Raw genomic sequence first — 26,908 nt, 5'->3', positions numbered from 1 at the left:
GAGCTTTGTTTTAGGTTTGAATGTCGAGACCTTTACAGAATGTATTACAGCTGAAGCGTAAAAGAAATACTGCAAATATATAAAACTTACTGCAAAATTTACGATAATAAATACTTTTGTAACTATATGACTAGTTTTTACCTGCTTTCGTTTTCTGCTGCAGTAATTTATGATACAACAGGTACAGATATGGCATTATTTTCCATATCCTGCCTGGCGAAAGCCGAAAAATGCAGGCATTATGCATAATGAACAACAAGTATATTCTTATTTGTTGTAACGTCAAAAAATGGAGATGTTTTAAGGAAGACATTAAACTTATGTTTTAAAACTACTTTTAAGCCAAGCCTTATATTGCATAGACATATGAATATTTATAAATTTTTATTTCGTATGCATACAATACATTGTACAGCAAATGTGCAAGTAATTTAAATTACCAAAAAAAGACACAACACACGAAACTATTTCCTTTTACTTATGTACTGTAAATGAGTTTCCATGCACTTAACTATTCATTGTTTCCCTTTTAATGGACGATTAGACTTATGTCTTAACAAGTTACTTAATTGTCTATCTAAAGGAGATTGAGATGTTTGTTTCCAATTTTTATTGATGATCTGTGTTCTATCTTGGCTACCTTCCACTAACCTTTTATCCACTGTAGTACGAGGTTTATTTCTCTTTGATATCATTGACTTAGATTTCTTGGTTGTTTCTAGTACTTCAACACAAAGTTTGTGCAACGAATCTGATTCTTCTAATGGTGATTCTGTTAATTTTGTATTAGCAGGATAGTTAACTTGTAAATTGTTTGTTCTTCGCTTACGTGGGACATCTTGTGATTTATCGTCATTTTTAGATATTGCTTCAGTTTCATTATCATTTCCTTCCGAAACAGTTTGGAATATTTCAAATCCACATAAATGCATTGATTCTTCTTTGAAAATATCATTTTGAATTTCATTTCCACATAACATAGTTTCACTGGCTTGTATCATTCTCTGCTTTTGTTCTGGGATGTCGCTAATAAATAATTCAATAGGAGTATTTTCAATAGTAATTGCATTTACTGGATGAAGATTCTTACTAGCATTTACACTTGAAAGAGTTGAAGATACAATGTCGGTACCGCACAAATAAGTTTCATTTAAATATTTCAAATTGCACTGCTCGTTGGGATTAATCGAATTTGAGTTGCTAGTTTTTTTAATTCCTTTAGATAATGGAACTTTTGATGCTATTCCGTCATTCAACTCGACATTGAAATCACATTCACTAGTAAGACCAACTTTTGTGTTTAGTTCCTCAAATAGATCTTCTGGAGATGAAAATTGTTTCATAGAAAAACGTGTCTTATTCTGAATGCCAAACTCTGGGGTTTCTGTAGGAAGCAATTTGAGGCATTTCCTTTTCCTTTCTTCTTCTATATTTTTAATATCATTCTGAAACTTTTGAACTACACCACAAGCTTCTGTTTTATGCATATTAGAGGTTTCGTTTTCATGATCTCTTAAAAATTTGTGATCATTGCTTAAGTCGTTTGCAATTTCTTTTATTGGTGAGTGAATAAAATTTGATATCAAAATTTCATCAACATTACTTAAAGTATGCTGTTTATTAGATTCATTTTGTTGAAAAGAATTTTTCAATTCACCATTAAACTGTACAATTTGCTTCATTAATGTTTGGTTTTCGGAAACACAATCATCAAGATTTACTTGAATGTCTTTGAAAGTTTTAATAAGATTTTCGTCTTCTTTATCTTCACTGTGTGTTTCATGAAGCAGGGTCTCTAAGTGTCTCATAACCATTTGCCTTTCATTCCAGAATGCATTAAAATACCTTTCTAGCTGGTTAAAATTTTCTTGAACATCCACAACTTCATCTTTTGATCTTGTATTTTCTACTGATAGCGATTTCATTTCATCATACATTAAACGTAAAGTCTCTTCTATTGATTGCAATTGGAAGTTCACTTTATCACATTCGGTTTGTAGTTCACAGTTTCTACTTTTTATCTTAACAATATCTGTGAGGCTTTCTTCCATCTGCATTTCAAAGTTTAAAGTATATTGTTTGTTTTCTTTATATTGTCTTTCAAGATCTTCCTTCTCCTTATTAAGTAACTTTATTTCCTCTAGAAGAACATTCTTTTCCACGAGACTTTCTTGAAACTTCATGTTTAGATCTTCAAATATTTTCTGTTGCTCAGCGATTTTCGTTTCTGAAAGCTCACTTCTAGTTTGCAAGGCAGCTTGAAGTCTCTTCTCAGTTTCATCTAGTTTCTTCTCTAGCTCACGAACTTTCTCCTGAAAATTTAAGGCTTCTTTCTGAAGTTGGTCAGCATGTTCCAGTAATACGTCTTTCGAAAACAATTCCTTCTGCAGTCTACTTTCCAAAGCACGATTAAGATCTTCTTCTGACTTTAATTTAGACAGAGTGCTTTCAAGAGAATCAGACAACTTGCGTTCTTTATCATTTTTCTCATTAAGAGACTTTCTAAGATCAATAACCATATCCTCCAATTTCTTTCTCTCGTCTTCTTTAACTTGTAATGCACTTTTACTATCATTTAAGGAAACTTTTAATTGGTCTCTGACTGCTTCTTGAGCTTTCAAACAATGCTGAGCATTTTCAAGTTCTTTTCTTAATTTGTCGGCTTGCCTAACAGTTTCCTTCATTTGCTCTTCAGCTGTACTAAGACTAGCTTCTTGAGCTGATAATTTTTTTTCCATGTCACGTATTTGTTCCCCTATAATATATTCAGCTGCCTTGTGATCCTCAAATTTGCTGCGGAGAACTTTAAATTTCTCATATATTTCTCTCTCTTTAAATCTTTTATGGTAATACACGCTAGCAAGAAGGCTCAGGAAGACACAAATAACAAAAGTCATGGTGAAGTTGCTGAGTTGAGAAATAGAAGATCCATTTTTAGATTGCTTTGCTCGACATGAAGACAAATTAAGAGCATTTAATGTTACTTGCTTTTGTTCTTGAAACAATCCGGGTTTCGTAGGTAGGTTTGCATAAGACAACATTCTTTCTCCATCTGACATGTTCTCTGCAAATAGTAAATCACTAATTTGAGACAGACTTTTGAATAGTAAAGTTGGCAGGCAACTGCACCAAATCAATGAAAAATATTAAAGAAGTTTCAAATCATGTTAGCCAATTATTCAGAAGTCAATTTCACTTATAGACATATGGTTCTTTGAAAAACTGTTTAAGACACAAAGACGCAGTGGCGGCTTTAGGGGGCAGCCACGGGCCTACCCAAATTTTTTGAAAAATATATAGACGGTAAAAGATACATTAAAGAGTAAATATATTTTCCATTATTTATATTAATGGTAGATAATTATTTAACAAATAGCATCAACCACTACAGTGAAAGTAATTTCCTCCTGTCATTAATCAATCAGATGTGTATCAGATGTGTACCCATAAGCGAGGGAGCAGGCCTACCCAAAATCAAAATCATAAAGCCACCTCTGCAATAACGTCCACAGTACAATGTTTCAGTGAGTGGATTACCCAATCATGTGTTCGCAACCGTCACGACGCGTCGTCCCCACAGACGATTGACTAATGAAAGGGACAAATGGTAATCCAGCGGAGTCGTTTGAGAAATGGGAAGGTTGAATAATGCTGTCACATGTAGTGATGTCATTTAAATCATTTAACAACCAATTATGTGATTAATATTTAACAATTGATTCTTTGATTAATATAATACGTTGACTTAGTCTTAATATTAAATTATCACTTGATTGTATTATTATATACCTGCATATTACTATTATTATTTATTCCAGTGATATTAGTAACAGTGATTAGAATTAAGTCATACTGCATGACTAACACTTTATATGCTTATTCTCAATAATAGTAATAGAAAACACATTTTTCCTTGTAAACATTTGATCCAAAGGTATAGAAACAACTTTAACAACTAGTTCGGGGTACCTGAAAAATTTTAACAAGCGGTTGGGCGAACCGGCTGAATGACACCACTAGTCACAAGCAACTTCAGGCAAATTAATTTTTGCGTTCAGGGCCGGATCCAGGATTCTCTGAGGGGGGTGCACCAATAACTGCCAGTACATTTGAATTAAATTTGAGTTTTTTAAATGCCTTTAGGCATCTATGATGTGAATGAGGAATTCCTTTGGAAATGCTAAGTGTCTGCTCTCAATGAATTCTTTTCCTCCAACCTTCAGAAAATTGACTTAAACTATAAATTTTGCAAAACTCACTGCTAGCTTCTCACTTTAGGTAGTGTATATTTACAACGCAAGGGGGGTGCATGTGCACCTTTACATCCCCCCTAAATCCGTCCCTGTTTGCGTTGTTCTAAAGCAGAATAACACATCTGCAATTCACAAATAGTTGCTTCTATTTTTTTCCTGCACACCACACAAAAGTTGTGAATGTACAGCTGCATTGATCGTCTGCTCATGTATTAGAAGTTTGCCAGGCACTATACTGTGATCAGTCCACCAAGCACTGATCATGAATGTTTGTGCAGTGGTGGTTTTGGCTATTTGGGAATTTCATGTAGTACTAACCAATGATTTTGACGCTGTGAAGTAGCATTTAGAAAACAACTTTCATCGCATGTGAACACTCCACAGCGCACTATTTCCTTCATGAGACAAGAACGTAATAAAGGCACTTGTTCGTATCGCTTTCTGAGCCGCAGTCAACTCATATGGAACCCACCATCCCACTCCATACTTCTCCCAGGCTAGTGGAAGTGTAATGCTGTTTGTGAACGGTCAAACAAAGCTTGAACAAGAACATTCAATACTTTAAATTTACACATCCAAAGGAATATCATTCAAGAGACTTGAACAAAAGTCACGAATGAAATTGAAACAATTTTTCCAAGATCATAGAAGTATCCCAGACAACACGTACGTGTACGACACATGTGCATTATCCATGCATAAGCCGTACATGTGCGCATGTGCATTTGTGTGGATGATGAACACATACATAACCCGTGCATAAGCCGTACACGTGAATTTACGTGGATGAAGCACACATACATAACCGGTGTATGTGCACATGTGCATTTGCGTGGGTTATGCACACTTACATAACCAGTGACTAAGTCGTGCATGTGCACATGTGCATTTGCATGGATAAAGCAAATTTATATAACCCGTGCTTAAGCCGTTACGTGCACATGTGCATTTGCGTGGATAAATCACACGTACGTAACCCGTGATTAAGCCATTATGTGCACATGTGCATTTGCATGGATGAAGCACACATTTATATAACCCGTGCTTAAGCCGTTATATACACATGTGCATTTGAGTGGATGCAGCGCACGTACGTAACCCGTGCTTAAGCCGTTATGTACAAATGTGCATTTGCGTGATGCAGCGCACGTACAGAACCCGTACTTAAGCCGTTATGTGCACATGTGAATTTGCATGGATGAAGCACACATTTATATAACCCGTGCTTAGGCCGTTATGTACATATGTCCATTTGCATGGATGCAGCGCACGTACATAATCCGTGCTTAAGCCGTTATGTGCACATGTGCATTTGCATGGATGAAGCACACATTTATATAACCCGTGCTTAAGCCATTATGTACATATGTGCATTTGCATGGATGCAGCGCAGGTACGTAACCGATGCTTGAGCCGGATATGTGCACATATGCATTTGCGTGGGTGAAACACATTTAAATTACCGGTGCTTAAGCTGTTGTGTGCACATGTGCATTTGCACGGGTACTGCACGTGTGTATGAAACGTCTATAATACCGTGCAAGTGTATACTTTTACTTTCATTCTTTTACTCTCATTCTCGTCAACAATATAAAGTAATCTCCATTTTTGGTAGGTGTCGTTTTTCCTCCAGGCGGTGTTATAGAGACTTTTCGACGAATAACAGCTGAATGATTGTAAAAACTCTATAACGTCAGCTGAGCTAGGGGACAAGATCAACAGGTGGCAGCACTGTACTGTCAGACAGTTCATAGGTTTACAAAATTATTTTCGTGACCGATTACAGCAGAATATGTTGCGTTATTTGTTACTTGGCAAACATGTCAGAGATACTACCTGAAGCTTTGCTCGTTGCAAATAATAAACTCCAAAAGTAAAAATCTCACTGAGAATTGAGTTATATGTGATATACTTTAAAGTTGATATCTTTGGTGTTATAGATGGTGTTGCTGCGTAAGGCACCAAATATATAAACTCTTTTCTTTCGTTGCATCTCGAATATGCTCTGTACCTCTCACCTCTGCACTATGAGGAAATCACATGTGTCCTACATGTGAGTCATCTCATTACTGCGTGTAAATAATCTCTTTCCTGCATGTAAATCACCTGGGCACTGCATGTATATTACCTATGTGCTACGTGTAAATCACCTCTGTCGTACATGTAAATCACCTATGTGCTACGTGTAAATAACCTCTTTCCTACATATAAATCGTCTGGGTACTGCGTGTAAATCACCTGTGTGTTACGTGTAAATCATATCTGTCCTACATGTAAATCACCTGTGTGCTCAGGGTTGAATTCAGGGGGTAGCCCGGGGGGAATCTCCCCCCCGAAGAAAATTCATTCCCCCCCGGAGAAACTCAAAAAATTTCGGTCACAAAATGTAGAAATTACTTCAACCAATTATTTGCTTTCTTTCCGTGTACGTGCAGACGAAATCCGATCTCTCAATATACATATAAATGACGCAGAACCATTCTATATAAATATTAAACATGCAACATCTAAGATAGAACACCAAATAGTCAGTAAAACTTGTATTTCTTAACTCTATAACCGAGTTTGGCAGAACATGAAATTGTTAACTGTTGAAGAAAGGTTTGTATTTTAGTAGGTACTATACTCTCGCCCTATATTATATATTAGTAGGTAGCACTAGCACAGATTGAGATAGGAAAGGAAAGTTAGGGAAGATCTTTCGATCATTCCATATGATCTGTGATGTCAGCAGACTTCAGTTCTTGAAAATGTACAGTTCTTGCATTATTTGAAATAGAGCGCCTAAATCCCATTTCTCCCATCGGAAGTAACAGACGTAAATGATTTTACGATTGTTAAAGTAAACACACTTTTCTTTTATTAAAAATAATTCAGTTAAAGGGTGAGATTCAGAGTGCGTCATTTAGAGGGATCAGGAAGGAACAGTTATCCCTCCTTGGTTAGAGATTTATAGAGAATTTATCAATATGATAGTAGTATATGAGTAAAAGATTGCTATTGAAGGTGATGAAGATACTGCTCAGTGCCGTGCCATGGGGAGGGGCAAGCGGGGCGACGGCCCCGGGCGCCGAAGTAATGAAGTAATGGGGCTGTAAAATTCGGGAGGGAAACAGAAAAGAAAAGGAGAAAAGAAAAACAGGAATGAAACACGTGCACATATATAAAATGAAAGGAAAAAAGTAATGAAAAGTGCTCAAAATCAAGGAAAAGCAGGGTTTACTTTTTAAAATTTTCTCATGTTTCACGGCTGGTCTGTCGACCTCACTCATATATACGGGTGCCATCGTATACTCTCGCGCCAAGCGCTGATTTTCCACGACACGGCACTAATCCTACTGAAGATTTCGTAAACTAAACTATTGATGCAGTGAAGAAACCAAGGCTAATATGCTTGATTTAGAATCAGAAGTATGAGAAAGGATGATAACTTTTTGTTAAGATATTCCTATGTATGTTTGTTTTAGGACAAAAAATATTTCAGTTAATTTAAATCTTTTTAAAAACTTCTATATTGGTAACAAACAGTAACTACTGAATATAGGAAATAATAATAAAAATAGTTACTGTAAATAGCAGTTAAAGTTTAGTGTAAAATATTTTTGCCAGTCTTTATTTAATGTTTTAGATAAAATTAAACGATTGTTTTTTTTTAATTATAATCTCTCATTGAATATTTAGCAGCAATTAGTCCAGTGTGCGAATTGAAAAATTTTCCCAGGGGGGGATAAATTTCACCCATATGCGCACCCAGTCCTCCCCCCATATATATATACACTAACAAGTACAAAACAGTTGAGATGTGAGATCTTTCATAAATTTTCACTCAAGTAATATTTAGGTTAGCTACGCAAAGTAGACCTACTTATCTTTATGTCCACTTAAAAATACTCCAGAGGGGGAAAAAGTTATCCCTGCCAGGGATAAAATTTTCCTTCTCCAGGGTGGGAAAGATTTTTGTCAGGGGGGAAATCCCTGGCATCCCCCCCGCCAATTCGCACCCTGAATTAGTCTTAATATTAGGTAAGATGTGGATATGAATGGAATTGTTAAATATGCTGCTTTCTTGCAAAAATACAGAAAAACAACCCTCCCCCCGAGGAGTTGACATTCCCCCCCGGGTGAAAATGTCTGAATTCAACACTGTGTGTGCTACGTGTAAACCACCTCTGTCGTACATGTAAATCATCTGGGAACTGCGTGCAAATCACCTATGTGCTACGTATAAATCACCGCTGTCCTACATGTAAATCACCTTGCACTACATTAAATCGAATACGTGCTACTTGTAAATCACCTGCGCGGTAGGTGTATATCACTTGTGCAGGACGTGTAGGTGTGCATTGCACATGTCCTGTGCAAGTGAAGATGTTGAATAGGACTTGTGACGTATATGTGCATCACATGTACAGGCTTGCATTTATATAGATGATGCACATGTTGCATCCGTGCAATTGTACATGTACTATACGGATACTGTATGTGCATTGTGCTGTCTGGGATTGAATCGTGTTTTATATACTTGTTGATAGGTAGCAGTACAAAACAAGTTATCGAAAATATGTAAATAGGTGTAAAGAAAACTGCGTATTAATTTAGTTCAGACTTGCTCATGAATAACTACAATATAAGCGTTTGTTCCCTAATTGTCTGCTGGCATTTGGAATTTATTAGACTATATTACACCTTTTAAAAAGCATGTCAGTTGATTTTATAGCTTCGTCATACATTTTTCATTAAGTATGTTGGCCCTTTACATCAAATACAGTTTAACTAAGTTTACGTTAAAATAGTACAGTGTTGAATATGTATAAAATCGGGTGCAGATTAAGAATACTTCGTCAAATTATCAAAGCAGTTTTCTTTCACTTTTCTTGATATAAATAATTTCCTACGACTCTCTGGATTGTTAGTACCCTGACATATGCAAAATAATTGCGCACATATTAATAATATGCATCCGAACTTATGTGATTAGGTGCCATCTTATTACATCCAGTTACTCGTATTTCATCAGGACATCCGCTCATAGTAACTTAGAAATTATTTCTTAGAGTAAGAGTTGAATTCTTCGATGCATATTCATTTTATGAGAACTTCCTCTTACTGATATAAATACGCACTCGGATTTACCTCATATAAACGACTGTGCAAAAAACAAATCAACTTTTGTTAGTTGACCACTAAAAAGGAAAAGTTATTTAACCGAACCAGGGCAGGAGAGTAGTAGGGGGACCCTCAAGATAGTGATGGGATGCGTCCTCAGAGAGCAGTCTTGTGAGCGACGGAGAGTATGGGTATAAAAGAAGATAGTGCAAAAATACTTGATACCGCATAAAATTGCATAGAATGGAGCACACATAATGGTTACGCACTTTTAACTCTATACTTCATGAGATACTTGTTTCTTATATCATAAACAATTCCTCCAACAGTAGAATTTAATATGCTATATGTTCCTCTTTAATATGCACACACTGATTTTAACAGCAAGTATTTTTTGCACTATTCTCGTTTATATTTACGCATACACTTCGTCGATGAACGCCTGCTCCCTACGGACGTACCCCCGTGCGGGATCCCTCCAGTACTTCTGCTCTGGCTCGGTTAAATATCACTCTCGCTTTCAGTGGCCAGTCGTTTTTCTTTCTTTCTCTTTTTTACACAGTCCTTTTTATGGCATACGTCTGAACGCGTCTTTATACTCGTACGATAAAGCCCTCGTGATGTTAACCTGCGGCTATGAACGCAATTTCTACTATAATAAACAACTTCTACAATACTATGAGTGGATTTTATGATGAAATCATTGCGTATATTGTAATAGGATAAAATGTAATCATTCCCAGGATACTGCAGTTTACACATCACACTTTGAACATCATATATAAACCTGGAAAAGATTCATAAAATGTATTAATTCAACAACTGCCGTTATGTCCCACGACGCTAACATAGTTGTTTTGTATTTTTCTGTAATCACCTCGGGGGCTGACTGGTTATTGAATGCTCTTGAAATGGATTGTCAGAATAGACTGAAACGTAATGTCTTGAACTGAACTATTCAATTCAAGACAAAAATGACATCTGTGGTGACATGTTTTTCATCAAATACTTTTGAATGATGTTGAACAAGTCTTGTTCAAGGTTTCTTTGATCGTGTATAGTCTAGGGATGGTCCAAAATTTTCGGATCCGGATATCCCGGATCCAGTGAGATCCGGATCTCGGATCTGGGTCCGGATCTCGGATCTGGATCCGAAATTCGAATCTCAGATCTTGATTCGTATCCAAACCTACATCTGAAATTGTGATGATAAAATTGAATATCTAAAATTCGTCAAAAGTTTTTTTCGGATTCACTAATATAGTAGGTTGCTGTACTTTTAAATGTTTCCATAACACATTTGTGCTACCTTTGTTCTTTATTTTATTTTAACCTTGCAATATTTGCATGTTGCACTTTCTGTCGAAGTCTCTTTCGTAAAATGTTTCCAAGTTTGACTTCTTCCCATTTCAGAGTATAGTGAATTGTCTGAAAACTGATGTAAATGGTAACAAATTATCCTGTTTAGCTCCTCTTCGAAACTTAATGTTAGCTTCACATTGAAAATATTTATTTTATTCTTAGAAAATAAACTTCCTTATTTTCTCATATACAAATGAAATATCTTTTAGATGAGGCCCTTCTAATCGCAGGAATACTGGACAAAACAAACTCTTTATTAATAGTAATTTCTGACTCACTAGACTCCATCAACAAATATAATAATGAATATCTTTCACTTAGAAGGTATATACAACAAAAAAATATAGACTGGTTGGCGTGGAACAACAGTAGACTTTTAAAAATACACACGAGAATTTCAGGAGAGCGATATTGTTGTATTCGTTGTATGACTTTATTACCTAACTTATGGCTTGCCCTTCTGAGATCGGGAGTTTGTTGAAGGAGTAAATATAAAAGAGATTTCTGTTATTTTTCTTCACCCTCCAGGTTTATTTAATCATACATTGCAGGACGTAACCAAAACATATCCATGCATCGTATCATTGAAGTGTTTTGTGTTTTGTATTTTAAAGTGTTCAAAAATATTAAACATATTGCATTTGTTCATGTGATCTCAGGTTCAATTCTCGATGGGAACATACATGAGAAAATTGAGAGCTGAAACAATATGAAAATAGTATTTAAAAGTCAGGAAATTGATATTAAAACTTTAGCTATCTATTGGGACTGTAAGACTATAGTTAAATTAACCCACACGTTTCGTGAAGATATATTACGTCGTTATTGTTTTTTTACTATGAGCTACCAGATACATCCTCAGAGGCCACTTTACACTGTAGTAATCAACAGATGAAAACATTGGAAAAGGAATGGAAGGAAGGTCTCCAGAGCCTTAGATCAAGGTACTAACCTAGCATTTGCCCAGTATAACCAAGGAGCAACTCTGGAAAATCCTCAGTCAAGATGGCTGGTCTCCGAATTCGAACCCGGTATTATCCATTTGCGAAGCAAGAATCATAACAAGTAGCCTGAGCGCGCTCCGTATTATTATTATTATTATTATTATTATTATTATTATTATTATTATTATTATTATTATTATTAACGCAATGTTTTAAAATTAGTGCAAATTAAACCCTACTTTCTTTATTGCTGATGTTATAGTTAAAAGCCTACATGAGACATCAGTCTCCCATCAAGAAAGAATACTAGAACTGGAATTCAGGAAGCGGGGGTGAAGAGATTAATGAGGATGAGGAAACTATGTACGATGCAAAAACTGAGTAATTATGACTTCATCACAGATATATTCAGTTACATACGTCAATTAATATTTCTCTGATACAGGGCACTCTTACTTTCTATAGTGGCAGGAAAATGGCCCGCTTTTGTAAACGAACACACTAAGCACGTGCGTATAGGCGCAATGTCCGTGCAAAGAAATATAGCTAAAACTAGAAAAAAATTAGGGAAAGCGAGGGGGAAATGATAAACCGCCCTTCAACTTAAAAACAAAGCTAAAAATAACTAAACTTAGAGCTACGGAAGACGCGAGGCGAATTTTATTGAAAAGGTTGTTTTTGCTTAGTGATTAGTTGTGCTAACTATGAACACGAATTAAAAAGAAACAAAGTAGCTAGGTCTGAGTTTCGCAAGCTGGTTGAAAAGAAAATATTGGATAAAATTTAATAATAAAGAAGGCATTTATGATAAAACAAACTAAATTCTTGGCACGACAGTCCTTTGGTTCCTACCAGCGGGCTTACGTTTAAAGTGGGGATGTGTAGTCAACGTATCGACACCCGAAGTCCCTAATGCCGGCTTTCTAGACTGGAGTCCCTAACCTCTTACTTAAGATAACTCCCCAATTGTCCTCACGATGCTGGGTCAACATTGAAATTGTTGAGTGTTTCTCCGGAAACTGAACCCATGACCACGGGCACCGAAGGCACGCGCTAACCACTGTTTTATATATATAAAAAGGTAACAGCTTTTTATAAGATTATTTAACCTGTTGAACGCTTTGCACGGATTACACTGTAACCATTATGACACCACACAGACATAAAATAAACGAGGACAGTTAAAAACACCTATGCCCGAAGCGCGATTTAAATCCAAGACATTCACAGCAAACGATCCACAGTCTAATGCCGCAGACCACACGACTATGGCTGTCGGGTTTTCTCAGCTAATCCGTAGCACATTTAAAGTAACTGATTATTTTAAAAGTTGCTCCTAAATACTGACAATCTAAGTCTTATGTATCAAATATTTCTTGCGATAATACCATACACTCTCCGTCTTCTATAGACGAAAAGCTATAGTTACCCACATTTTCTAATCAGAAACAAGTTCTGATTCTCTAATAGCTGGTGATGGCGATAGTCAAGGTTCACCGAAGCATGATCCCAAACCCAAACTGAGATATTGATGTCACTGGAACGCCTGAAAAGTCATTGTGGGTAAGTGAATTGCCCACTTGTCAGGATGAAGGGCGATGGTGACGTGAAATGCGGGGCTGTCAGAGGTACTACTTATGATAATTGGATTTATAATATGCTATGTTGCTGTAAACCTCTTCAAAAAGGTAACTGTTAATCTTAGCTTTGAAAACGTTACATAAGGAGTTTTATTGCTATCATTAGGTTGCATTAGGAATTATCGGATTTATTTTAACGCTTGACTTTCGCATCTCATCTGATTTACGAATATTTAAATCGCGATTATCCCCTTAAGGTCAATTAGTGATATTTTAAATCATTCCGAACCAACTTTATATATGGTTAGTCTTGTTATATGGAAATAATTGAAACCAGAAGCAGTTTACAGGCTAAGTCCAAAAGAATCTTGGCCGACCTCCTGATAAACCACGTCTGTCAGCAAGGTGAATTGTGGCAATCCGATACCCACATGAGGAAATCTGCGGTTCAGTGTGAAAGCTTCCATTAGAGCCAGCACTCTAATCAGTGGAATCTGCTTTGCTAATTTTTCCTCAATGTGAAGGTACCTAACTTTATTACTAAAAAAGAAAAGGCCTTTATTTCAAACAAGTCGCCATTACAGTTTTCGTATTTGAACACAACACTCATGAAAAGTCATGTTAAAGCGGGACTTTGCCCCTGAAAAAGAATATTTATCCGTTTTTAGTTTCTCGTGTTTCCCAAAGTACATGCGGAATTAGTGCAAGTGCCTTACGCTCGCATTACCTAGGTATAAACCTAGGTTTTTATTACAAACGGCTACGATCTTGGTACTAGCACATGTTTCGGTTTCCAGATCTCAAATATTTATCTTTCAGCCTGATTCTATGTATGAATCCGAAATTTCAAATCTAGATAAGGGCACCAAAATTAATAGTTTATTTTCGGTGCTCATATTGTGATTTACTAAATAATTATTAAATCTAATTGTAAGGTATACATTTGATATTTAGAGCAGACTGAGCAAGATAAATATACGTAAAAACTAGTCAATACTTGTCTTAACTGTTTATGTTTTCTTAACTGTCAATGAAATAGGTGTATTGAGGAATTTTAAACATTCGAGTTTTGTATTCCGGTTTCAAATATAAATATGTGTGTATTTCATCTCGGTCCTGCAACCGGGTGGACCTAGATTCGACATTCGAACTCTCATCCGGATCAAGTCAATTTTTTTTTTAGTAGGGCAAGCATTTGATCTTTAGTGTAAAATGAAGGAGACAAATAGACGTGTCAATATTCGTCTTAATTTTCTGTTTTCTTCTTCACTGTCAGGACTTCGTGAAATTACTTTTGGCAAATTTTAGATATTCAAATTTATTACAATTTGGGTGGGATGTGGGTTTGGATAAGAATCAAGATCTGAGATCGGGATTTCGGATCCAGATCCGAATTTCAAACCCAGATCCGAGATCCGAATCCAGATCCGAAATCCGGACCCAGATCCGAGATCCGATCGGGAAAAATATTTTGATTACATTATACATTTTGTAAATGGATTGTAGTTTTCCACGTTCCAAAAGTCAAGTTAAGAAAATGAGTGAAGATAGTCGTATTTTTATGCAACTTCAAGAGTAAAGTGGAGTATTTGTATTTCACAACAACTCAGGATTTTGTTTCTTCTATCCTTATAACTTCTGCTATATAAATAAAATAGAACGGGACAAGCATTAAATTGTTCAGTTGCAGTATTTCTTCCAGGCACACAACCTGAAAGTTCCCGGGAATTGACGGATATCTCCTCCCCTGGGCAGAGCTAAGGAAAATTAAATCGTCATTACGTTACACTCTTTTACAGGATAATCTTTCAGTAAGTAGTATCTCAGTAAAGTTTCTTCACGGTTTGATTTTGCACCCAGTCAACATTTTCGTTCAGCTGCTTGCAGGGAGTGATTTTAGCTACTTGCAGGGAGGGATTCCACGTTAATCAGTAGGTCCTGTCTCATATAGCCTAGCTGTTGAAAGGATAATTAAAATCAAAATCAATTCTTTCTACAAGTACCCGTGATATATTGACATAAAATACATTAATCGTCTCATCTCGTTGAAATAACAAAATAGAAGTTATATTTTCCCTTGAGGGAGGCGCGCAACTCTTTTTAGATCCGCCACTGGCCTACTTAAGTTTTATGTCTTAATTTTTGCGCAAGAGGATGGAAAGGTCGAAAAGGGGAGAGCAAAATGTTAACCACTGTAGCACTTGGAAATAATAACTAAAGCCTGTGACAAACATCTTGGCATTTCAGCTAAACGAATAAAACGCAAGCTGTGACGCGACGTTGCCGAGTGCTAAGGGGTGTAGCTATGACTAAGCGGACGAACTACAGCGCGATCAGGTGGCAGAGGATAGACGTGGATGTGTACAAAATAAACGTGGCAATACCGCTGGCCTTTCATTTGCTAGCAGCATTTAAAGGGAACTTGGAGCGCCGCCTTCAAATGCCAAGATGTTTGTCACGCCGTTTAATTTGTACAAACAATAAACTGAGAGCAGATTATTATTTGAACATATTGATCAAAACATACCTTTGTTGTCTATGAGAATTATACAGAAAAAAATCCTGATTCTCATACCTTCTTTCGGATCCACTTACTGCTTGATAAAGAATTTCAGAAAATAAGAAATGGAAAGCAGTTCAAAAGAAAAGTCTTTTTTAAAAGATATTCTTAGAGAAAAAGAAGCAACATATCAAATGCGAATGAGGATCTAAATTGAGGCTAATTGATGCCCCGTGGCAAATCACAAATTTAACATCTTCTGTAAAAGTAGTATGGTTGTCTTCATATTTTTATTTATTTATTTATTTTTGCGAGAAGAAAGTAATGGAATCACCACAGCTTTTATATTTATATTCTTTACGAAGAAACAAACTGTTAATAGCTTATCGGTACGTTACATGCACGGAAGTTGTACCATGAACAAAAATCAAACCAAATAAAACATAAAAATAAATTGAAACAATATCAATTTAAGTTTTTTTTTTTTTTTTTTTTTTTTTTTTGTCACCGGGTCGGCTCCTCTAGAGCCTGGTGCTTCTAAGCCGACACGTATGAACGCCTTGTGGTAAAAGCGCTATTGTTCATAGTACTAGACTTGTAGTACGCGTCTGTTTAAGTGCTTTCTGTCAAAGAAGTAAATGTACATCTGTTTGTGAGGCTGGCATCCCTGCACCAACTATTGTGGAGAATATAAAATTAAAATAGCCGAGTCTGCAGTTTGCTGGGGAGTATTCTGCCAAGTATTGTCTAGTTTCATCTAAAATTCTTGCTTTGTCTCTTTATCACACCCAACTTTGTATGCGCTGATTATATTCAGGGTTTCTCCTTTTCCTAATACTAGCTTAACTCTAATAATTATGTAGTTTACTCCTTCACGTCCACCAATTTCTCCTTCATATTTTTATTCAGGACAATTCCAACGCCATTCTTTCTGTTGTTGTTCCCATATATATATACTTGTATCCATTTCCTATTTCCTTTTATCTTGAATCCTTCCATTGGCTGCACGCTATGCTCACTAACTCCCAGCACCTCCAATGACTCATAGGTCCTACTTCTGAAGATTCAAACGTTCCACGCTCCTACTATGATCTTCTGCTTTTTTTGGACTTGCTTCTTTAAGTTATTTAAAGCCCGGCATAGAGAATTTTCCCTTCTCTTTGTTCTTTTAAATTTTGACATAATACTCCATATTTCTCCTCACAAACAATATATATGTTTGAAGGGTAGGATTCTTTCTATACTTAAAGCGAAGCAGGTCGTTCTCAAGTGACCATATTTAAACTATTACACTAATAATTTAAATGTAACTCTTGAAAGCAAATAAATTTTAAAGTTTTTTTAAATTTTGACACTTTATTTTGTATAGTTTGTAAGTTTTGTATTCCAATCATGTGTGTTTATATGTTCTCATATTTTAAATATTTTGTGTTCATCAATATTCCAAAGATATTGAAACAAGTTAGTAAAACTTTCAGAAAATTTTATTATTGCCTTAGTAAAATATGTTTGTTTGGAGTATCTATGTTTCTATTTAAAAGAGTTTAATTTTATAGTATTATAATATTAGCATGTAAGGTGCCAATAAATAAACATTAAATGAGTAATGTATAAATGAAAGGATTCTGTACGTATACAGTAATATGTAGTGTGAAAGAAAATTAGTAATTTCATGAATCTTTGTATAATATCATATTGAAAGCAAAAGGTGCTATGAATTTTTATATAATTGTGATGCTATTTTAAATATATTTAAAATTGTATTTGAAATTAAAAATGAAAATAATAAAATGAACTCTATAAGAGATTTTTGTCGAAAGACCCTCGTAATTCGAAAAATGGCCCTTCACGTATTTTCGATTTCGTGACTATACTGACTAAACACAGTGTGAATATTTTGGAACTTACGTGTTGGTAAATTAGTGTAGCAGTGGAATGGAACTGAACTTAATGGTGAACTGAATTCAGTGAAATTATTCTTGAGGAAAATCCAACGCCATGTGTAACTGAATAAAACGGATACAGAAGAATATTATTTAGTTGCCTTTGATTTGGTAAGAAGCTTATTCTACTTCGCTTCATTTCTATGCATTGGCCTCTAGTTCTCAGAATTTTGTCCGCTCAAACGCCAGCCCTTGTTTGGGAGGAAATCTCCGATGTTGTCACTGCTCATCGTCCACATACTGGTTGGATCACCTTCTTGTAATGTAAAGTGTTGGCGTTATTTATTTATTTATTTATTTGTCAGCTATAACAGAACTACTGTCCCAATTACAATAGGCTTACAAAAATTAAATTACATAGAAATACTTATACACATGTACAATAATATCAATAAAAATAAAATGAAACTAAAAGAAAGAAGAACAATAAAAAGAAAGAAGAGTAAATAAAATAAAATAAAATAAAAAAGGATACACATTAGATTTGCATTAGTGTAAAGAAAAACAAAAGCAATATTACATCTATAACCTAATAGAAGAAAAGAACAACATATACAGTGTTACAATAATCATCTGATGCATATCTTGTCTAATGTTTGTTTCAACACTTTTCAAACGTAAAGGATATGATAGAGAAAAATCATACAATATATGCAATATTCCAATAATCATCTGACACACCTCTTATGTAATGTGTTTTAACAATTTCAAATAAAAAGTGTATGATAGAGAAATATAAATCTCTGGACATTTCTTAGATACATTATTGAATTCCGACAAATTCTAATTAGGGGAGGATTCATATGCATGGAAGTTCTAGATTTCACATTATAGAATAGTGTCTAGTTCTTAAGTTCGTTTCGGCAGTGTTCAAATTTAACATACTTACGCATTCATGATCTATTTATAATGCCATTCACCAACTTTAATAGGAATATTAATTGAGATATTACCCGCCGTGTAGTTAATGACGAATATTTAAAAATGTCCAATAATGTACTAGAAGAAACTTTCATGTCATAGGAATTCACCCTATACATTTTAAAATAAAAATATCTTAAAAACTTGTTTTGTATTCTTTCAATGTTTCTTTCATGTTGTTTATGGTCCATACTACTGACACATACTTTAACTTGCTCCGTGCTAAGCTTTTAAACAAAACCGTACAGGCTCTTATGTTAGTAAATTCATTTGTATTTCTAATTAAAAATACTAAGGATTTGTATGCCTCATTAATCATTTTATGTACAGTATATGCTGAATAAAGCATAGTTTAGAATCTACAAGGACGAATAAATCATTTACATGTCTTACTCTTTGTATTATTATATTGTTCATCAAGTAATTGGAAAAAAGTTGGGTTATCTTTCTCGGAAACGTAATTATCGAACATTTATTTATATCAAATGCAATTTATTGTCAATATTCTATCTGAAGCAGCTATCTAAATCCATTTGTAACTTGATTACATCACCTTTGTTCTTCATTTTTTATACAGTCCCATATCGTTTGTATACAACAAAATTTGGAGTATTTTATAACTCGAGGCAAATCATTGATAAACAACAGAAAAAATTAATGGTCCAAGATTTGAACCTTGTGGTACGCCCGATAAGATTCTATAGTGTGACGAACTTAGTTGATTATATGATACATACTGTACGCGATGTTTAAGATACGATACAACTAATGTCAATAATTTGTATGATAATCCAAAGGAGATAATTTCTGTGGTAATAAATCATGCTTGAGTCTGTCAAAAGCCTTTGCGAAGTCCGTATATATGGTATCAACCGTGAAATGAATTTGTGGAATCTGAGAGGTTTTGAATAAATGTAATTAAGTTGGTCACAGTTGAACGTCCTGGATAAAATCCATGTTGATATATGGATATGTATGATTTAACATGATTAAAAATTCTATTAAAAATATGCTCAAATATTTTAGCCGGAGTTGATACAAGTGATATTGATCTATAATTTTATTAAGTTCGTATTACTTCTTTCCATAACTTTACTGACTTCCCACAATTTAGGAAATGTTGACGGTTTCAATAATAAATGAAAAATATAATACAAAGGTCCAATTAAAATATCACCATAACCTTTGAATACATAACTAGGAATAGAGTATCGACCACTTGCCTTAGACGGCTTTAATTTTTTAAACAGATTCTTTAATTTCAAGTTCAGTTATGAAATCAATTGTTAAATTCTCAGAGACTTCTATAGTACTTATATCAGGAATAACGTAATAAGAAGATTCTGAACTATATATGCTTCGAAAATACCGCGCAAAACTGTCTACTACGCGTATATCCTTGTCAGAATTAAATTTTTAATTATTGTAAAACAAACATTTATTTATAAAATTATTATTTTTCTTGGATTTAATAAAATTCCAAAAACATTTAGAATTGTTATTTATAGTATCTTCAGTTTGTTGTATATAACTCTTATACGAAATGTTCACCATACTTTTTTAGGTGTTTACGAAGTTAAATAAATTTATTGTAATTTCATGTACAAATTTTTGCAAATAATAAATTTTATAGAAAAATAGAACATTTTCCAGAAACATATTTGAGATAGTGATATAAACAGTGATTTTTTGTGTAATGTGGAACACTACTAGTGCGTCTAGCAACCCCATTTCAGTGGGATTATTTGTAGCAACCATTTGTGATTTATTATTTTTCTTTTTATCAAAAAAGAAGTGAAGAAATAAATTCAATGTAATTTAAAATATTTTTTTCTAATATTCCACGACACTATGTCTGTGTTATTTACATAAGTCTTGTCTAGTGAATGTGTACTTCTAGAGTTTTAGTTTTTAAGTTTTTCCTTTACATGTTCCTTTTTATTGCAATGTAGTAATTGTTTTGACTTCTGCAAAACATTAGTGCATCTCATATTTTTTCTTTTCCTAGTCGGTAAGAACATGTAATGTAATTTTTCCAAGCCCCGAGGTTATTTCGAGAACAATTTTAAGAATCGAACCCGGGACTTATCAAAGATGTTTTGGTTCTTTCTTCCTTCCTTTGTGATCTGTTAACAGTTTTGTGGACAAACCGATTTCGTAAATGGCAATACGTGATTTCACAGACTAATTTGGTGTACCGAATTAGGGGTAACAAAATTATTTACCTTCAGTGATTGAGTTTGAATGCAAAGACGTATCGTAGATAATGTTATTCTTGTTACAAAAATGGCCTCCTATCGAACAGAGACAACATAGAATCGAAACCCGAACTATTATAAGGAACTCCTGGCTAGTATTTAATATTCATACTCCCAATAACGTGTAGAAGAAATTAGTATCAACACTTCTCCAGAAATTCAGGTAGTGAACGTGTTGGTGGGATGGGATATATCACAGAGTAATACCGGTAAAACTTCCGGAAAATAATGATGTGATCTCTAACCTACGATGTCTTGAAATGATTTTCTACAAAATAGTATAGATGGATAGTAGGGGAGACCAGAAACAATTGTAACGCGGGCAAATTGTAATATTGACCATTACATTTAGGAGTGAGTTTCGAAATATCGTTTGTATATACCTTCTGTTCTTAAAGGTTATATTTCTTCGGATTCGAGCAGTGTCGGACTGGCCAAGTTTAGGGTCCTTGGCGCGGGTCCTCAAAAAGCCCCTACTGATATATATACATAGATAGATAGATAGATAGATAGATAGATAGATAGATAGATAGATAGATAGATAGATAGATAGATAGATAGATAGATAGATAGATAGATAGGTACATACATACATACATAAACTTAACACGTCAGTTGCAAGCATAATAAGTGACAAAATCATATTTTCTGTACTGAATAAATATGTAGTACAAATCAGATCGCAAAAAAAGACAATAATACTGAGACAATGTAATGTATCGTGAATTTACTTCAGTTAATTTGACAGTATTTTACGCAGTTCTTCACTTGATGAGGCAATCAAATCAACTACTTTGTCTACATTCTAGAGTAAATCTTTTTCTGTAAACATAACAAGTAAAAGAGAAAAACGGTTTTGAGAGAAGAGCTTCTCTTTTCAGAGAAGAGTCAAGAGAGGGGAGTTGGGTTGTAGGGTGGAGCGAAAAAATCAAAGTTGTGCAATCAAATAGCACTATATGCCAAAAGTTGTGTATTGACTAGTATAACATTCGTGATTTTTTTCATAATTTTTGAACTTCATCTTCATTCCCCGCAAGAGCCTTAAATGTTTTCAATTTTGATGAAAATTTTAATTTTCTTGAAAATACTGATTTTTTTTTAAAGCTTCGCAATAAAATCGAACTAGCTGACAAAAGTTGCATTATGAGTAGATTGACTAAACCATTCATGATTTTTAAAATAATTTGTATCTTCATCCCCCGCAAGGGCCTGAAATTTTGCAATTTTTATGGTATGTTCTAAGGCATATTCAAGAGTATTTTGATGGCGCAACAGTGAGTCCTCAAAAATTCAAGAGAACTATAGGAAAACGTTTAATCAATTGTAGGGGACTGTCTCCTCTAATAATACGATTTGAGATGTGTTTTTTGGGAAGAAATGTGATAAGTTGTGTCTGATTGCCACAAAGGAAAGTAACACGAAATTGATGTCCCCTAGAATAAGCGTCAAATATGCCCGCTTCCCAATGTTGAAGGCAACTCTGCTCCCCTGATCCTCCAGAGCATCGTTTTTCAACTTCATAAATATTTTGAACATCGCTAAAAAAAAAAAAAAAAAAAAAAGGAGAGTATTACTCGCCCTCCCTCCAATGTTGAAGACAGATATGCGCCGGTGATTATGAGGATTTACCAATCGTTAATTTTCAAGCGATTGAAGGAAAAAGACGTCAGAAACCTTAGCACAGACCAAACCTTAGCACTATGTGGGATATTTGCAAAGCAATCTCTGCTGGTGAGTTTTCACCGAACTTTCTATCAAGAAGTTCGGGAAAATTATTCTATGCCAGATGGACAACTACTGCCAACCAGGGCCGTAACTTGTGGGGGGCAGGGGGCAACTACGCCCAGGAAAGCTCATAGCCGTTCGAGGAGGACTTATTTTAAGACAAAATTTTCTTACTCCATATACGATACGAACGTGAAATTATAAATGAAGCATCAAACAGGTTCACTACATTAGACCTACATAAACAAAACATCAAACAAAAGATACATAAAACAAAAATGTGTCGTGGGCTCATATCAGTAAATAATATCTACTATTAGGGGCCCTAGAAATAATATTTATTCGTATGGCTTTGAAATTTGTCAATATTGTCCTCTTAATTAATTTGTTATATATGGAACGGGTCCAGAGGCGTAACAAACGACCCCACAGACTTTGCCATGCGGGAGGGCCTGCAGGCTCCAGGGGGCCCATAAAGAGTAAGAGAAAGATGGAAAGAGGGGGCTCAAGAATTAGAAAAATAACTTTTCTAGGGGCCCAAATACTCGTATTAATGCTTCCCCCGTCCCCAGAAAAAATCTAAGTTACGGCGCTGATGCAAACAGAGTGCTTAGAGTATACAAAAGCACTACTAACCCATCTTCGAACTTGAAGGAGCTGGTTACACTCATCATGAAAATGTATGCTCCGATGTGCTTTTACATTAAATGTAATCCTGCTATCAAGGATGCTCCTGTGAACTTATATCGTACTATAGCCTATTTCCAGTACTTAAACAATGAACTGAAGCTCATTAGAGCTAGAAAATTCATCTTAATAGTTTCTTCCCGCATCCGGAGAATTTACTGGTATCTATGCTCGGTGATCGAAAGCATATTCGAAAACTAGCTATGCGTAGAATCCTTGATACAGGTCGAGAATCTCAAACCAAACACCTCCTATACGTAAGTTCAGTATTCCAGCAATACACTTTAGTGCTCAGGATTACACTGACCTAATCAACTGGAAAGAACGCAAAGTAACCGAGCCACCCCTAACGTGCCATTTGTTTGAGGAGGATCTACGGAAATGTGTAACGGAAGGTTCATCTGTCCTCCTGACTATTTTCCATTTGCCATGTCATACCCAAGCAATCGAGAAGTGCGTTAAAACTGTTACCGAAGCTTCGTCTGTGTGTAACCTTCGTGTGAAGGGTGTTTTAGCTCGAGATGGATTTATCAGAATAATACTTTTGGATACGTCAATTATGCCCACATTCGAAAAAAAAACTTGAATATAAACCAAAGAGTTAAAGAGATAATTTCCAAAGGTAGGGTGGATGGGCGGAACTCTACATGAAGCCACCTCCTCGTAGTGAGTTCTGGGAACCAGCAAAAAGCTGCATATCAAAAATAAATTCAATGCAAAATTGTTAAATTTATATAAGTATCTTAATATTATGCTCAATGTATTTTTAGATATTAGTATGAAACCTCATTTTAAAACTTGTTGGAGTTAACAAAGACAAAGAAAAATATTTTTAAAATCATCGAAATTATACTAGTCACGCACAAGGCTTGACGTCTAGCAGATATTCTCTGACAGTTCTTGAAAATTGTCAGTGTTTTCAATGAATTTTGAGATTTACCGTATACATTCCAAAATTTTAAGGTTCCTGCAGGCAATAAGATAAAGCACGAAAATTATTTTAATACCATATGGGTGTTATGCTAGTGAACACAACTCTTCCTTAAACTAATATGGAGTGATTTGGCGGATTTTTAAACTTTATAATATTTTAAGTGAAATTTCGAAATTTACCATAAAAACTGCAAAATTTCAGGCCCTTGCGGCGAATGAAGATGCAAATTATTTTAAAAATCATGAACAGTGTAGTTAATCTAGTCATTATGAAACTTTTGTCACCTAGTTGATTTCATTGGGCAGCTTTAAAAATTTTTAATATTTTCAAAAAATATCAAATTTTGATAAAAATTGCAAAATTTTAAGGCCTTTGCGGGGAATGAAGATAAAGTTAAAAAATTATGAAAAAAAAATCACGAATGTTATACTAGTCAATACACAACTTTTGACGCCTAGTGCTATTTTGTTGGACAACTTTTGATAATCGACTCCCCATTTCGCTCTACCCTATTGGGTAGTATATATGAACGGCGTACGGCATGAGACAACAGATGAAAGCGAATAAGCGCAAGGGGCCGTTACGCATTAGATGCCGTACTGATATGAGCAAGGGGGTCTGAGAAGACTTATTTCGGAAATACGAACTTAGGCTTCCGTGATGCAATCAGTAAGTACTATAACACACAGTTACACAATGCAACCAATTGTTTCTGCAAGTGATAAGATATTTTTGGATGAATTTAGTAGGGACTTTGGCAAACGGGTGAAAGAAACATTGTTCCGTTCCTGTAAACTTTTATTTGATAGCATTACGTTCAGAGAAGCTTTACCAAGGAACAATTCCGCATTTGAAACGCCTGTCAATTTTTGTTTCAACGGAATCGAAAAAGTAACATGCGACATATGAGATGAAGTTGCAGTCATACGGTGCGGTTGATGCAAGCAATCGTGTCGTATTTACAATTTTTCCTCGAGTTCCAGTATTATGACCACTACACTAAATATATCTTGGATGATGTTCACGAACTGTGGAATTGTTTTATCTTGAAGTTGGAGGGATATTTTGCCCCTTAGACTCCATGGCTGCCGATTAAACAAAATACGGTTCTCTTTATTTTGTCTCTAGTATCCACTGTAAAAGTTTCATTAAAATCGGAGATGTATTTGTAGTTTTCGCTGTCATAAAAGAGTGCAATATTGAACTTGGAGCTTAAAATCCACGGTTTACCGGTAAAATACACGCCTTTTTATTTTGTCTTTTGTGTTCATTATATGTTTCACTAAACATGGTGCGAATCACCTGTATACCTTCCATTATGAGAGAAATTCGTTCGGAAGTTATTCACAATAAACCAATGTATAGAAAATGTATATAAATGATATTTATGCGCCATGGTATGATTAAAATGTTTCAAAAGCCAAAATTGTCCATCTCTGCTAACCTTCCCACCTCCATCGTCAAGAACGTAGCTGTTCTTAATTCTCACGACAATTCCTATACAAAGGCAAAATCTACTTTTAACTTCTTCAGTGTTATCACCATCAGAGTCGTCCTGTTTTAAAACATGATTATATATTTTGCACACAAATTTTTAAAATTCCTATTACTTCCTATCGTCAGTATCCCTTTGAGGGCACCCGTATAAAAACATCTTTTTAAAACTTTCGATATATATATATATATATATATATATATATATATATATATATATATTTTTTTTGGTCAACTTAAAGACAATGTGGAAGGTCGTTTACAACAAATAGGACAATAACAACTTTGAGGGTTGTATTCAGAGTCGTTCTTACGTGTGATAGCGTCATACTAAGGACTTGGCTAATCAATCCCCTAGTTTGACGCAAATAACCAAAAAGAACAATTTTGCATACCGTCCTGAAAGAATAATTACAACGTAAGTGATTAATAACTTTACTACCTAGGTCTTTACATTTTATATAGTTACAAAACCGGTCACTAGCATTGTTTCGATGGTCACATTTCGTCGATCCAATGCCAAAACCGCGAATGTGCTAAATTTGACTTTGAGTTATAAGCATTTCAATATTTAACTTACTCCGAAAAATCAGTATATAGACTTAGGTACATGTTTTAGGAATTGACTATAACTTCTAATATACTCATATTTCACAAATGAGACTTTGGTATTGGAATCTATGTGCCCCAAATAACATGAAACTGCACTTAGGTGATAATAGCAAAATTTTCACATTCGCGGTTTTGGCATTGGGCCGACGATTTGTTGTCAACTTACACTTACTATAGCAAATGGATTTGTCACTGCGGTAATAATGAGACAAACTGAGACATTAGTTCGATTAAGCAAGTATTACTTTCATCTTTGAAGTATTTGTAAATAACACAGAATACCCTTTAACTTTTACAAATATCTATTTCTCTCTCTCTCTCTCTCTCAAACCTTATTACTACTACTACTTACCATAAATATCGGAGGAGATAGCTGATTGACGTCCCAATCGGACAAGTCGGTGATTCACTTCGGTAGTTATCATTTTAGTTTTCTCATCTGCACAGTTTTGTTCACCTGCCAACACTGATTTGGAAAAATAATTTCCTGATAGAAGAATGAACGAAATAGTTACTAAAACTGAAAATAATTTTAACATACTATGATTTTACATACTTTTCGAAAATTTCTATGCCAAAATTATAATAT

The 26,908-nt window shown here is 34.8% G+C and overlaps 1 protein-coding gene across 1 annotated transcript; it reads right to left on the bottom strand.

Annotated features, from left to right (window-relative positions):
- Window positions 1–369: 369 nt before the first annotated feature.
- On the bottom strand, window positions 370–26,908 carry LOC145678444 (uncharacterized). Its single transcript, XM_081748575.1, has 2 exons — window positions 26,672–26,908; window positions 370–3,064 (listed from the first exon to the last, which is right to left on the bottom strand). Exons 1-2 carry the CDS (start codon window positions 26,856–26,858, stop codon window positions 516–518), a joined length of 2,736 nt encoding a protein of 911 aa, XP_081604701.1. The 5' UTR covers window positions 26,859–26,908; the 3' UTR covers window positions 370–515.

The sequence above is a fragment of the Thermobia domestica genome, chromosome 2 (genome assembly GCF_964235325.1).
Source record: "Thermobia domestica chromosome 2, izTheDome1.hap1.1, whole genome shotgun sequence".
NCBI classification, from domain to species: Eukaryota; Metazoa; Arthropoda; class Insecta; order Zygentoma; family Lepismatidae; genus Thermobia; species Thermobia domestica.
The sequence above is the reverse complement of the archived record's forward strand: the minus strand, read 5'-3'. Positions and strand labels throughout refer to the sequence as shown.